General features: G+C 42.3%; 1 protein-coding gene across 1 annotated transcript in view; it reads right to left on the bottom strand.

Annotated features, from left to right (window-relative positions):
* The window catches only part of LOC119646429 (segmentation protein cap'n'collar), a 332,005-nt gene that overhangs the window by 292,105 nt on the left and 23,513 nt on the right, over window positions 1-16,387 (bottom strand). Inside the window, exon 2 of the mRNA XM_038046878.1 lies at window positions 228-373. Coding sequence (XP_037902806.1) covers window positions 228-356 — 129 coding nt within the window. The 5' untranslated portion in view covers window positions 357-373. The remainder of the gene's footprint in view (window positions 1-227; window positions 374-16,387) is intronic.

Here is a 16,387-nt window from a genome sequence, read left to right as displayed (position 1 = left end):
ATTGATGTCGGGAAGTTAGTGGGAGACGCAGTTTTCTAGATTTACTCGGATTCCTTTTCAATTTCGCCATTAAAATTTATTTTGTAATTAATTGACGGGGACTGGCATTCGCGGGACATGGGCGGGACAGATGGAGTCTTTGGGGAGACCGACTAAAAGTGCATTACATTTGTTTATACAATGTCCCCATTTGGAGGTGTCAGATAAAATTAAACAAATTCACTTACCTCGATCATGTATCGCTGGCCAAAGGTGATGGGGGGTGGCGATGGCAGCGGAGATCTCAAGTCCTGAATCGCCGGGTCCACGATGGGAGACAGAGACTCCATCCGAGGCAGATCCTCAAGGTTGATCATTGATATGGCGGTTGGTTCTGGAACGGATGCAATAAGAAGGAATAGAGTCAATTTAATCCAATGATCTTACAACTAAATATGGTATATAGCGATTGCATCTGCTCCTTATTCCAGGCAACCCATCAGCCAGACATACACCACCTACACAGGAGCATCTCATGTATCTATGGGGATAGTTTGCTTTTGAAAAATGGACGATGGAAGATTTGGGGGTAGCAAGCAGCTCGAATAAATTATTCACAGGCAAACTCTGTCCCAAAATAAATTATTTAATATATTTTAAAAGCTCCCTCGCGCGTCGCAGCGGATTGCAAATTAACGAGGTCAATTACATGTGGAAAATTTTAAATTTACTTTCGATGACATATGTACATAAAGATTTTTAGTGCCGTTGGTTATAAAATTTGGAAAAACCAATTAATTATTGTCGTCTGTTGAGGACTTTGATTTGATGAGACAAAGAAGTGTTACTGCATCAAAGAGGATTCATTTATACAGAAGAGCCCGCATGAGTTTGTGATGTCAGGTGATCATATCATCGGAGATTTTCAATTTTAATTCAGTTAGGAAACTTCAGATTCATGAGCGGAGGTTCATAGGAAGATATGGGAAGGTTCTCGTGGAATAGTGAACCTGATGCCCTGGTGGCATCACCATTTACATAATTTGGTCTTGCCGTTAGGCCTTCATACTTGGAGCTTCTTCAGCTTTCTTTGCATTTGCTTCCTTTCATAGCTCGTTTTTTATGAGCGACATCATGGAAGGAGCGTTGCGAAAGGTGTGCCTGTGGGCGGAAAGATGCGGACTCAGCATAAACCCAACCAAAACGCAACTGATGCTATTCACCACCAAGACAAGGATACCTGAATTCCATCTACCATGGCTGAATGAACAAAGATTGGTTCTTTCCTCTAATGTAAAGTATCTGGGGGGGGGGGGATCCAGGATTACATCCTAAGCTAAATTGGAGGTTGAACATAGAACTGAGGGTTAAGAAGGCCTGTATAGCCTTCTATGCCTTAAGAGAACCTTTGCAAAGAAATGGGGTCTCCGGCCGAGGATGGTTCTCTGGATGTACACCGCTGTAGTGCGTCCGATCCTGACGTACGGCTCTATTGTATGGTGGCAGGTTTTGAAGAAGAAATACAATAGAACGAAGCTTAATAGGATTCAAAGAACCGCGTGTGCAGGTGCTGGTGTGCAGGTGCTTTTAATGTACTCCTGCATCTCCTCCCCCTAGACCTCCACATCAAATATGTTGCAGCGTGCAGTGCCGTCAGACTACGTGAGTCCGGATGCTGGACAGCGAAGTCCTACGGCCACAGCAACATCCTAGGTGAAATACCTCGAGAAATCTGGGCATCCCCCACGGACTATATCACATGCAAGCTAAACTTCACGAGATACTTTGCTGTGGACCTTCCAACCAGGGCAAAGTGAAAGACCGGTGGCGTGTTGCAAGACTATGACACGGTATTCTTTACGGAGGGATCAAAGATGGCCGCGGGGGTTTTTTCGAATACACATATGAGTACCTGAGTCAAATCAGCGTAATAATCTCGGGCGAGCGCAATGCTGACCACATTGCCTCCTACAGGCTATCCTGTAGGATCCTGTATCCACTACGGTCATGAATGAAGTCCTCTAACACATTTCAAGGATCTGATCCAATATGGATTGTTGCGCTAATGGTTATTATTATATGGTAGATTAGGAAAAAGGACACTCCGCAGCGCTATAAATAAAAGCAAAGCTCGCGGCTAGCAGAACCTTGTCAACGAGGTGAATGAGGACCCGTGACGACTTGGCTATAAGCTTGTCACCCGGAAAATCGGGGCTCTGCGAATGCCCTGTATACTAAGTACCGACCAGATGGACCGTATTGTATGGGCATTTTCGGCCTCCCTCCCCCCCCCCCCCAACCAGGTATCCTGTACGGGTTGCTGTCAATAGCGTGGAAATGTTCACAATAAGAAAGCTCGGTTCTTACTATGAAAAACAAGAAGGCGCCAGGTCCGGATGACATCCCGGCAAAGTTTACAAACTGGTGTTCTGCCAACGATCAGACTTGCTGCTTGTCGTTGAAAAGTGGCCAGACTCGCTCTTATCAGCAAGGGTAAAGGAGACACGGACCTCCTGTCTGCATACCGACCGCTGTGTATGCTTGACATTCACCAAGGCTGAGAGGTGGCGGCGTTCGATCAACACGTGGTCAATTTGGTTGAAAGTGGTCCATTCTGAAGAGGCCCACGTATGTTTGTCGAACACTTTCCGCGCAAACCAGGTACTTCCAACAACCATTTCGTGTGATACTGCTAATTGAATAATCCGCAGTCCGTTATCATTTGTATTTTGGCGTAAACTATGGGAGCCAACGTATCGCCTGAATATGGGCTCCTTCCCTATTTGGCTGTTAAAATCCCCAACTATGATTTTGATATCATACTTGGGACAGGCTTCGAGGGTTCGTTCTACTGACTCGTAAACGGTATTCTTCTCCGACTCTGCAGTCTGGTTTACTGGATGGCCACTATAATATATTGTGTAGCGACTCTTCTCCAGGAAACCGGTCCCTGTCCAATGCATCTCCTGTAACGCTGTTACATCAGCCTTATATTGGGACAGGGTATCGGGTAGCTGCTCAGCAGCTTCATTTCTGTACAGGGAGCGCACGTTCCATGAGAAAATGCGCAAATCGTATAAGTATAATTTTTTATTCTTCAAATATCGATGTTTCGGGGGTCAGTTGTCCTTTCGGAGAATGCTCCAATTACTTATTGCATTTTGTGGGTGATGAAACCAGGGGACCAAGCTGCAAACGGTTGTAATCCTGTAAGGGCAAGGTCCTAACGCACGACACCGATCCATCAGCCTCTGCCCGTTTTTTACCCTATAAAGTTTCTCCGCAGGATCACATCCATTTTCTGTTTACCGCAGTTTATTGGGCCGAATTTTACGTTTAACAAAACGGTTGTGATTTCGGTTATAGATTTGTCAACTATATAGGTTACGCTATCGTCCATCCTTTTATAAGGGGACGAAAATTTCTCCTTTGAGGAATTCATTAGGACCGTCAAAATCATTGTTTTGTACAATAGGAGGAGACGCTCCCATTAAAGTAGTTTCTATAAACTGAAACAGGGTTCTGCTAGCTACCATAAACCGTACGCATCAACACTGTTACCGGCTGTGATTTTCAATACTAGCCAGAAGAGATTTTGAACAGTTTGAAAAATAATGCTTCTGGCAGTGTGACGGATCACTTTTGGTAAGGCTTGCTAATGATGGTAGGCAGAATCGACCAAGGCCAGAAAGAGCGCGCCTATAAGGAAGCCCGCAAAACCCTCTCTCTGTTCGGAAGCGGACGTAAACCCGTGGGGGAGCGCCTATAGAATCGTGATGGGGCGATTCAGAGGCCGATCATCTCCGCAGATCACGTGCTCTTCACTGTTGCTAAAATTATCCAGGGGTTATTCCCACAGCAAGAGGAGGGCATAGAAAACTTCCAGCGACCTCTGAACGACACGGTAATACTGCCAGTCACCAGTGACGAGCTGCTGGAGATCTGCGCTAGGATAGGAGATAACAAAGCTCCGCGTCTGGATGGCGTTCCGAATAGGGCCCTTAAGCTTGCCGTGAAATCCAGACCGGACATGTTCGCTGAGTTGTTCGAAGCGTGCATATCCGAGGGGATATTCCCTGCGTCATGGAAACGACAGAAGTTGGTGCTACTGCCTAAGGCTGGCAAACCTCCAGGTGAGCCAACCTCCTACAGACCTATTTGTCTTTTAGACGCTGTGGGCAAAATGCTAGAGCGAGCAATCTATAATATATTACTCCCGGTTGTTGAGAATCAGGGAGGTCTCTCAGATCAGCAGTATGGGTTCCGTAAAGCCAGATCAACCATTGATGCCATCAAAATGGTTACTGGCTTGGCCGAAGATGCAATCCACGGAAAGGGCAGTACTAGCAAATATTGCATAGTAGGGACCCTGGATGTGAGAAGTGCATTCAATTCGGCCAATTGGAACCTAATACGGGAATCTCTGGGGAAGATTGGTATTCCCCAGCTATTTACAAGAACGGAGGCTTTGGTATCACACTGATGACGGATCCCAGGAGTACGTTGTTTCCGCGGGTGTCCCACAGGGCTCCGTACTAGGACCACTGCTGTGGAACATCATGTACAACGACGTACTTAATCTTTCCCTTCCGGAGGAAGCCACGGTGGTGGGTTATGCCGACGATATAGGGCTGGTTGTGGTCGCAAAGCACCTCGAAGATGCTAAGTTATACTCATGCGAAGCGATCAGTGCTATTAAGGGTTCGCTAGAGAGTTCTGGTCTGATACTTGCGGAAAAAAAAACGGAAGCGGTCCTCATCACCAAGCGCGGTAAAAGAAATTTTGCCCGTATTCAAATTGAGAATCTTATTATCACTTCTAAGCCTGCCATCAAATACTTGGGAATGATGAAGACGGGAAGCTTAGCTATAAGCAAAACGTGCAGTATGTTTATGACAAAGCATCCACTGCAAGTGTGGCCCTGGCAAGGATGATGCCGAGCGTGGGAGGGCCACGGCATGCTTCCAGGTTGCTTATAGCTAGGGTAGTGTATTCGATCCTGCTCTATGCAGCTCCAGTTTGGGGAAAGACCTTGCATGTTGCATTTAACGCTAACAAACTGAGTTCAGTCCACAGAAGAACAGCCCTAAGGGTGTGCTCGGCATTCAGGACTGTCTCAGATGATGCTGCTTTCGTCATCTCTGAAATGATGTCCATTGACATCTTGGCAGATGGGATGACGAATATATATAACGCGAAGTCTATCTCTCCTTTATCGCAGACGAAGAACGCCGAAAGGGAGAGATCTCTAAATAGAAAAAGGTCGGTGGACACACAGGCTCATCTCTGTTATCAAGGATTGGTTGGAGAGGCGGCACGGTGAGATTTATTATAATCTTATCCAGTTCCTCACGGGACATGGAGGATATCGCCAGTACCTCTTCAGGTTTAAACTAGATACCTCACCCGATTGTCCAAGCTGCGATGGAGTCCCAGAGGACCCAGAACATGTATTCTTCCACTGGCTAGAGGAGACTAGAAAAGCGCGGTTACGTACGCCACGTAGAGACGAAAGGGGACCAAGCTAAAATGAGCTGACTCCGCTCCGTGATGTAATACCGTACGATGTTTCCACGGGGCTTGGGGGGAGTCGGGGGTGGTTTTAGGGGGTCAGAATACCACACGCTGGCTGGACCAGTGTCTTTTGAAGATTTCCACCTCCTCAAAAAAAAGCTAACATTGTATCAGCCTAATGGGATAGGGAAGCTCGAATCGTCTCAAATAATTTTTGTAACGATGGTGTCATGCCATTGGTTAAAGGGAGATAAGTCGATCCTACGACTTAAGCACGATAGGTCATCAATTTATACATTTTTTTCTGGGTTGCTGTATAGTTGGCCTTAATTACTAACAAATTGAGAGGTAGAAACGCCCTTAATCCGTTACGTTAAACTCGATCTAGACCTTAGCTATCATCATGCCCTTATTGGTTGCAAGGGTCTCATCGAAGTGTACTGGGTATATATCAATGTTTTCAAGATGTTTCATCACAACCAAGCCATCAGTAAAAGCCATTAGCGTGGTTCTTCCCATCATAGAAATAACGAAACCTTACTACAGATAAAGCGAGATTTATGCAGATGCTGGCCTAATTTTTTGCCAAGTTCAGTTCAATTCAGAGGGATGAGCCAAAACAACAAACAGCTTTTGAGTGGGGTGCAACTACTAATTATAAACTCCTCACCTGAAATGGAGGTTCAACAAGATTGAAACGGGTTGAGTAGGTACCTGGCTAGTTCTTCCAGTATCAACTCCTGGAATATAGGGAGGGAAAACCTTCTAGTGCCTAAAGCAGAAATCCAAAAGCTAGACGAGCGGTATCTGAGCTTGGCCTGAGCAAACTTAGATTAACTGTGGAAACATGGAGGAGGGAGTCCATATAAACTTCATTCAAAAACAGACGAAACAAGTCGGGAAAACGGAAGTTTGGCGGTTCAGGTATGAAAGGTTTTGCTTATTTCTTGTGTGAGTATATTTGGGTGCAGAACTATCCCATTTGTACGAGGCCGTAATGTATATGCATTTAGCATGTCAGATTGCTCACTTTATTGTGATATTGATATTTAGTGCTTTAGGTTGTAGTAAATTTCTCGACGATAAAACGCCTGCTAATTGGCAAATTTATAAGAATGCCAACCGTGAAGCAAAGAAAGCGGTCGCTGTCACGCGAGCGAACCATTTCAAAAATCTTTACGATAAACTGGACACTCGGGATGACCAGAGAGATCTGTATCGACGTGCTAAAAACCTTAATGAACGCACACAAGATATCGAACACTTCTGTTGCGTTAATGACAAGAACGGTACTTTGCTTACCAACCGTCGAGCCGCAACGGATAGATGGCGAGAATACTTCGAGCATATTTCAACTGAAGAATTTGCTCATCCTCCACTTCCACAATCATTGCCGACATTTGGACCAGTTCCACCAGTCAGCGCAACTGAAGTTGAGGAGGCAATAAAACAAATAAAATCGGGGAAAGCAACAGGACCTGACGACATCGCATCTAAGCTCTGGAAAGCGAAGAGCTGGGACCCAACACTGTGGCTCAGTGAATTCTTTAACCCGGTTATTCAGGAAGGAAGAACACTATCTGACTGGCAAGAAAGTACTACTGTTCCAATATGGAAAAAGAAAGGTAGTCCAGCAAAATGTTGAAATTACCGTTCGATCTGGTTACTTTCCCACACCATGAAGATTTTTGAACGCATTCTTGACAACCGTATTCGCGAAATCGTTGAAATAACCGTGAATCAAGCCGGATTTGTCAAGAATTGCGGAACTACTGACGCAATACACGCTGCCCGGTTACTCATGGAGAAACACCGTGAGAAGCATCCGCTCTCTTTACATTGCATTTCTGGATCTAGAGAACCGTGTGCAACACGAACTCATCTGGTATGCTTTACGACAACACTTCGTGCCAAAAGAACTTGTGCGCTGGGTTCAATTGCTCTACTATGATCCGAAAGGTAAAGTTCGAAGTATGGCGGGTGTATCAAAACCGCGTCGTGTCTCTGTTGGTGTTCATCAAGGAAGCGCCCTCTCACCACTCCTCTTTGTTCTTGTTATGGGCACCGTCACACGGGATATCCAACGTCCAGCGCCCTATACACTGCTTTATGCAGATGATGTTTTCCGAGCATCTGATAGCAAAAATGATCTCGAGCAACTTGTTCAAAAATGGAATGATCGCCTCATGCAACACGGTCTCAGATTGAATTTAAACAAAACTGAATTTTTGACGACCGACCCCCATGAAACAGACACAATCACTGTCAGCGGCAGTGATCTGCCCAGAACTGAGCGATTTAAATACCTCGGGTCAACGCTATCAGCCAATGAAGAACTGCGTTATAAAATTGCTTCACGCATTAACGCAACCTGGATGAAGTGGCGCTCCACAACTGGTGTTCTTTGTGATCGACGTATCAACGAACGTCTCAAATCGAAAATTTACCGCAATGTCGTCCGTCCAGTCGCTCTCTATGGTTCTGAGTGTTGGCCGACTATAAAAGACAATGAACGGCGTCTTGCGATAATGGAGACGAAGATGCTACGTTGGACTAGTGGTGTGACACGTTTAGATCACATCCGAAATAAGGATATCTGCGATCGTTATGGGGTTGCACCGATCGTGGAAAAGTTGCGAGAGAGGCGCCTTCGATGGTATGGTCACGCAATTCATGCCAACGAGAGTTCACTTGCCAGGATTGGTCTGAACATCGAAGTCGATGGTAAACGACCAAAAGGCAGGCCTAAACAACGGTGGCTTGATACATTGGATGGGGTTTTAAAAGCCTCGAGATTGCACCCAGATCAGGCATTCGATAGAGCCAAATGGCGAGCCGACCCCGCTTGTGAACGGGACAAAGGCTAAAGAAAAAGAAGAGGTAAAGACAACTTTGAGCTACTGTAACTTTGTTAGTGGTAGTACGATTTTGATCAAACTTGGAGATAATATGCTTAGTTTTATAACTCCAGGATAAACTTAAGGGGGGTTTCTAGTCAATTTCGTCAAAAATATAGTAAAATAGAATTATTAACTTAATTTGAGCAGATATCGATATGCAAAGTATTTTGAGGCCTGGGCACCGTATAGAAGTAGCTTCATATTTTTCTTTTCCAATTTTTCGGTTGTGTAGTTTCTGAGAATGGGTCCGTTAAAAAAATCATCACTTTCGACCCCTCACACTCCCCGCCATTCACAGTTTCCCCCCTCTCACCAAATTTCATGTCAATCGCTATAACCGTTTCTAAGAAAAGTGTGTGTAACAGACAGGCAGATATAGATTGAACCGATTTTAATAAAGTTTTGATTGAGTTTCTAAAAAGATTTTGAGTGGTATCCATCAAAATTTGGATTTTATAGGTAGTTTCGTGAGAGGATAATGCAACGAAGGGATGATTTTAGTAAATTACAAATCTCACAGATAACCGAATCAAATCATGCCCTATTATGTATTTGACTCGATCATATTCAGCGGTAAGTTTTCTTTCCTTTTTCTATGCGAACCTCTTTAAAACATTCAGCGAAACCTCTTGACTTTCTCTGGGAGATACACAGATACACACATACACAGATATTCAGAGCAATCATTTAAAAGACTACATTTTCTAGGAAACCATGAAATAGAATAGAAAAACATCTAATTTGTGTAGATGTTTTATATTTACATATGATTTAAGTCAGTTCTACTTAAATACGAATGTGCATAGGGAAATAGCCTCAGTAATCGTTACGTCACGCATAGTAAAATAGACGGAATTTTCCTTAACACCACTATGCGGATACCTATATAAGGTATTCATACCTGACCAATGGAAATGATCTAAAACATTTAATACATATTTTTTCAGGTACGCAGAATTAATGATGGTTTTAAAATGACCTTTGCTCACTAAAATCTAATCTACCAACATTGTACTTCCGAGGATTGTCCATTGAAATTGAAGAATCGATGATAATAGTTTGGCCATGAAAAGTCAATCATTTAATGGGTAAATAAGTCCAATATACATATATAGACATATACATATTAAATGCGTATCTGAGGGATTAGACGAATTGTGCTGTAGATAAGCAAAAATAATTAATTGAGGAATTTGTGGTTTTTTTTAAAATAATTAATATAGATGACGTTAAAATCATTTAGTAGGAAAAAATTGCAGTGAATGGTGTCTAATTGGTATCAACTCCAAGGCGTAATTTATGCAGATTAAATGGTGATATACCAGTAACTCCTTATCCTTTCAAAAATCACCTCTTAAAAATATTTTGAAGAAGAACGTTAAAGTACTGTAAAACGGTTTTAAGGGGATCATCCCGTATGTCGGATTCGCGGAACCGAATTTTTTTTTGGCATCAATTATAGATATATAGTAGAATATATGGGCAAAGTAATTTTTTGATATTCGGAGTCGTTCCGAAATTATAGTGTTAAACACGTTATAAGTCATATGCCAAATTTATATCGGAGCTCGTATTTATCGATCTGAATGACGTTCGAATGAGTTCGCTAAAAGGGCAAAAATTGAAGCCAAGGCTGTTCATGTGTTTCTTTAAGAAACCTAAGGTTTATGGATTAGGCATAGCAGATTAATGGTCAGTTAAGGTTTTATGGCTAAAAATCGCATTCTACTTTTTAAATGCATTTTTCTCGAAACTGCATGTTGAAAATCGGCTGCCACCGTAGCCCAAAATCTATCTAACGAAATTCTTTGAAATTTTCACGACTTATTCAGATTTACGGTCCGCAAACTAGGATAATTGAGATTCGTTCAGTAGTTTTTTTTTATTCATTGAAGAAGCCGTGAAAAAGCATCAAAATTCGCAAAAAAAAAGTTTAACAAGGCACCAAAAATTTCGCTTTTAATATTTTTCAATAATCCTAGTTTGCGGACTGTAGTTAAATCTGTACGTTAAAATGCCGTTTACTTTTTTTCTTTAAGATAATCACATCTTTTTTTGGAGATGGGTGCATAAATTGCCTTGTATTTCAATAACCAACTATGCAATCGGGGTGGAAAAATTATTATGCACGCTCAATATCTTAATAAATCTATGGTGAAAAATTCGTATTTGTATCTTTATCCAGTTCTTCACAAAAAATTTCTAGAAAAAGCCAAAAAACGGCCTCACACGGGATGACCGACCCCCTTAAGCGTGAGCGCGTTTTCCGCTCTTTGCAGTCTCATTGACCCGATTGGCATTCTAAAATACGGACTTGACTTGACTTATAAAGAAGAAGGGTAACTTTTATATGGTCCAGGGATAGTAAAGTAATCAATTGGAAGTGATAAAACTTGATTCTAAGATATTCAACAGCTAATCTCAGGATCAAATCAACCTTAGTACGCTTTATCTGTAACATATTCTACGGCAACTTACCAAAATTAGACGAAAAATTGAGAAAAAAAATGTTGGCGTGCAAAAAAAGACTGAAAAAGGTTTTCCAGTATTTTACCTTAAAGTTCCGTCATTTTGTTCTTTTTTTGTTTATTTTTCATGAACGGTTGTCACGTAATGAGTCTTACACTTTGAAACTCATTTTGAATTTTCTGTTTCAGATTGGCCAATTTTGAGATTAACTGTCAGCAAAAAGACTATACACAGGAGGTCAAACTGCCTAGGCAAGCCTTGACGGTTTGCGGGACAAAAAAATTAAGGTCCGGTGGGCGAGGCTTTTTAGTTAGGATCGTAGTTGCGTTCTACGCATCATCATTGAGATTGGTTGCTATTTGTGTGATGGGGTTAGTGTATCTAGCCGCATTTGATATAGAAATTTTAAAGCTTGGTGCCAACATCCAATCGTAGAAGGCGGCGATCCGAATAATATTGCATTGACATTTTATCAATTTCCTTCTTTCTTATTGTAGTTATGTATGTGTGTATTGATTGTTTATAGCTGGTTGCTACGATCTTGAATCGCCCTCAAACCAAATGATTCATTTTTTATCCTGCTTTTTTTTGACAAGTTTCACCTCCTGTGTATAGTCTTCTAGCCAACATGGCATTTAGTGAATGAAAATTCGCAGAGATTTTGAGTAGGCCTAGTGGTATCTACTAGCAGATTCCAGAGAAATTAAAGTGGATTTATCGACGATTTCCGTCCGGATAGCTGAGTGGTTAGAGCGCAAGGCTATCGTACGAAAGGTCGTGGTTCAAATCTCACTGGTGGCAGTGGGATTTGTACCGTGATACCAGTCTACTCAGCTGTGAATGAGTACCTGAGTCAAATCAGGAAAATAATCTCGGGCGAGCGTAATGCTGACCACATTGCCTCCTACAGTATACTGTAGTGTACCGTTTCGGTCTTGAATGAAGTGCCCTAACACACTTCAAGGCCCTGATCCACTATGGGTTGTTGCGCCAACGGTTAATATTATTATTATTATCGACGATTTCAACGCATCCTTACTGGTGGCAGCATATGTCCATCGCTTTTAGTTCACAAAGCTGCTGGACTTTTCAGAGTTCCTTTTTCTGTTGTTGAAGTCGTTTTTCCACTCAACGCAGTTCGTGACAGGTCCTGTCCATGCCGGTGTTCTTTGAGATGGTTGCATTGCCGGATATGCATTTTTCTTCAGTTCCGTTGCTCCTTTAAATTCATTGTCGAATAAGTCGTCCTGACTTTTTTGCCACTGGAGCTAAATATTCTGTGGCCATACCAATGATGACGTTCTTCAAGTGGTTGGGAAGATCGTTTGTCGATGGTTTATCACCAGGACCTCTGTTAGCTGTGGTTACTGCGGCATCCATTTGCCCCTTATAGATGTTACGGAGGATGTTGTTATGGATGGCTTCAGAGTTCATTCTCACCTGATTATCATAGGGGTTTCGTGTTGGTTTTGTTGTTCGAGCTAGTGATCAAAGTCTATATTGGCCCCGGATATGTTCAAGGCGGTGGCGGCGGTCGATTAGCACATTATCAATTTGGTCGAAAGTGCTCCGGTTTGAAGAGGCCGTTGTTTGTTTGTGGATTGTTTGCAGCTCAAACCAGGTACTGCCAGTTCGTGCAACGCTGCTGGTTGCATAATCTGCCGTCCGTTGCCATTGGTAGTTTCAAGTTATGCAAGCCGCTGCATGGCTGAATAGAACCTCCAAGATTAGTTGGCGGCAAAATCTGTAAGGATGTAGGCTTCGAGGGTCCGCTCCACTACATCGTAGAAGGTATCCTTCCTCGACTCTGCAGTCTACTTTGTAGGGACATGAAAGCTAGCAAGGCTTATATTTCGAAATTTGCCTTGCTAACACAGGCAACGGCCTCTTATGTTTTCAAAGGCGATAACAACAGGTTTCATCTTTTGTATAACTAGGAAACCTACGCCGAGCACTTGATTTACCAGATGGTCGTTATAATATATAGTGTACTGGTTTTTCTCCAGGTCCGTATCCAACGCATCTCTTGCAATGCTTTGATATCAACCTTATATGGGGACATGGTATCGGCTAGCTGCTTAACAGCTCCTTTTCCATACTGGGCAAGTTCCATGAGAAAATGCGCAATTCTTTTGTTTGTTTTGGTGCCGGGTATGTCGTTGTAGAATTCGTGAAATCCTAGGTTCATTGCGTCGCTTCGTAACGTGTGAGCTCTACCCAAGCGCAAATCCTGTAGAGTCAGTTGGTAAAATTTGTCCCTGTTTCAGAGCTGGTGTTATCGACAGAAGGCCCAAATAAAAGAAATTGTGAAATATTATTTTCAGAATTTTGCGCATTCGGAGGGGGGGGGGGGGATTTTTGATAGTTCATTTTACAAATTTCGATATAATTCCTACTTTGACTCTGTTTGGAAACTTATATAAGGGAGAATCACACAGTGTTCACAGACTAAAGGTGAGGCAGCTTCTGTAGAATTCCCTGCATTCTAAACGAAACCGTATGTCGCTTTTTTTAGAAAAAATGCGTGTTTTGTACAGAGCGTGGGGTCCGTGAATTAAAAAAGTGGGAGCCAGTTGCTCCCTAGTTCGTCCAGTGTGTCATCAAGTCAAGCCTCAAAATCCTTTAAACAATTATTGCCCGGCCTGAAATGGTGTCTGAAGATACATTTAAAAAAAAAAGTTGGAAGAATTCAAGGCTATGTGGGGAATTATCACCTGTAGAGAAAGGAATTCTGGTCGAACTTCAGATTAGGTCTCCTATATTCGGAAGGGTGCTGGAATTGTCCATTCGAAGTGTTGAAGTCCCTTTGTAATCGAGGAAGAAATTGTTATACAAGGTATGGTGGTGATGGATTTTATTAGAGTTTTATAAAGAAGAATTTTTGGGGCAGGGACAAAATTTTTCACTCAACGTAGTCCTTTTAGTGAGGCTACCTCCTTTCTATCTATGTTTAGGAATGCGCTTTCTTATATACGGATTTAATTGGAACTGTTTCATGTTAAATTGCTTCCAAACGTTTTAAGTTATCTTTAAGGTAAATGACGGAGCTGGAGTTCCCAAGGTTGGTTACTTTGTTCTCACTGTTCCATTTTTCACTGGGGCTTTTGAAGCGGTCCTTTGGTTTACAATGTTTAGCTGATATGGCTCAACTGTTTAAACAGTCGATAACCCCATTGATAATTAATTTGAGATCTGGGCCCACTGAAAACGCACAAATGCTGATGGATGTTATGTCTTTACATAAGATCTCTTTTGATATAGGTAGCGAGGTGAGGGAGGAACTAAAAGGACTAATGTATTGTTGCGCGTAGTGAAAGGAGAACGAAAACTGCAAACGGTTGAGACTGGGACTGGCGAAATTATGCAAGAAGACGTTGAAAAGCTTGGGGGACTAGTATTGAGTAGTTGACTAGTATTGGGGAATACTCGACCGTATCAGGTAGTCCGCTGTACGCTGAACACCAAAAAACATGCGAAATGTTCTGTTTGAAGGAAAGTGAGTCATAAGTATCTTGGTATTACTAGGCCCATGAACAATTGAAAGATACACCAGCAGTCTCAAATAAGAGCCTCAAATGGCGATGATGATGGCGGAATGTGAAGTGAAAGGAACTTTGAAAAAGACTCAGGAAAGGTCAGTAAGATGAGAGAGTATTGGTAAAACTGGGTGGAAATCCTTCTTTTCCGTATGGAGGAGAGAAATGAGAGGTATTAGTAATGTAGTTTGCGTTCAGAGAGGACTTAAACTTGGTAAGTTCTCTACGTTCGAGGAGAAAAAAATCGAGAAATTACCCGGATGGTCCACTTCCTGACAATTCATGAACTCAAGATCAAGCGCGTATTTGCTTTTATTCATAATTTGTTTCCAAAATCAAGCGTTGCATGGTTCAAAGTACGTACTTGGCGTATCTAGGACCGCATCCACAATTGAAAGACACATGATCTTATCCCTGACAATTAAAGTATTTACCATCTTACACTTTTTAGGTTTCTCCCATCTTACTGCTCGTGGAGGAGGCATCTATTTTACCAAGTCTAATTTTGAAGTCAAGATTAGTCTCGACTATGGGAATTGAGCCTGGTGAAAAGGGAAGGCTGAACCATACCGGAATCCCTTAACTCTCCCCAAAGTGAAGTAAATATAAGAAACCCTTCGTGAGATGAGAGTTGGTTTGCGCATCTATTTAGGAGTACTCTTATGTCATATATCGAGGCTAAGGCTGAATCCTGGGCTGGGATAAAAGTTCCATGGACGTAGAATCCTGAGGGAGTCTCGGAGGTTGCCCCCTTATTCCTGGATGGTTTTAGTTCTAGCTGGTAATAATGGCAACCACCCTCCCGTGAAGTCAGAAAACACGTGTCGGAAATCAATTTGGCAATATAGCAGAGAACCGGCACGATCAAACTATGAATCATTTGTCTAGACGATCATAAACCGACTCTTCCCGATTGAAAGCTAATGGTTGGCGCTATAACAAAGCAACGCTATCAGATATGAACAGCGCAGCATAAATTTACACCGTCATTTAGTAGATGGCTTATCATATCGATAGGCCTAGTGTGCAGAGGTTGAAATAATGTCGCCATTTGCTCAGTTGTTTGATAAGGTAATCAGTTGATAATATCCATTTGTAATTTATTATAATGGGAGGATGAGAAGTAAATAATCCATGCTAAGGCCAAAACAACTTGATTGTGTCTCTCTTTTGTAAGGCCAATGTTTACCGTATCCTAATAGGATAGATAGGTCTAAGGCGCTAGGGACGGCAGCTCCAGGACCAGTCATTCATCGAGACCAAGCTGACGAAACGAAAATCCCTTTCAACTACTCCAGTTATTGTCCCGATCAACAATTGACTGGAAGGATTCCCGGAGATCATTAAACTGTACAAACCCCACAATGATCAGACACTATCAACCGTCTTCATATCTTTGGTATTACGTTTGACAAACTTATAAGGTATTTTCCTAATTCTGTAAAATTGAAAATCAGCAGAATTTATCGGCTAATGATGTCACCCCTACAGTCATCGTTATATATCACTTCAGAGATTTTCATTTTCCTGAAACTGGGGCTCTGCTACGATGAACCGCTTGAAAAAAAGAATGAATCATGTTCCTTAGTTCATGTAACCTTTAGGAGTACCAACATTTATAATTGGTATATGCGTGTCCCATCTTTTGAAAAAACTAGATAGGTAGGAAAATACTAAATCAAAATAACAGCAACCCAGAGGATTCCATGCATAAAATGTACTCTCACGATGCTGAAAGTATTGTCTGTGGACGGCGTGTTTGATGAGGCAGGACTGAAAGAGTGGGGACAAATTGTGTTGTCACATGGGGTATCGCCCTTATTATGAAGAAATGCCAGCGGGATTATATTAAATTATTCATCGTTTTTGCCCGCTCCGGGGGACAATTGGGTACAGGTCTGGAGTTTTATTCGCTGGCCCGATTTTCTTCTTACGATTCTGGTCGCACTTTGTCTTCACAATAGTTGAGGATACTTTAAGGCTCGCGGT

This window comes from Hermetia illucens, chromosome 1 (assembly GCF_905115235.1).
Source record: "Hermetia illucens chromosome 1, iHerIll2.2.curated.20191125, whole genome shotgun sequence".
NCBI classification, from domain to species: domain Eukaryota; kingdom Metazoa; phylum Arthropoda; class Insecta; order Diptera; family Stratiomyidae; genus Hermetia; species Hermetia illucens.
This window is presented reverse-complemented; position numbering and strand designations above follow the sequence as displayed.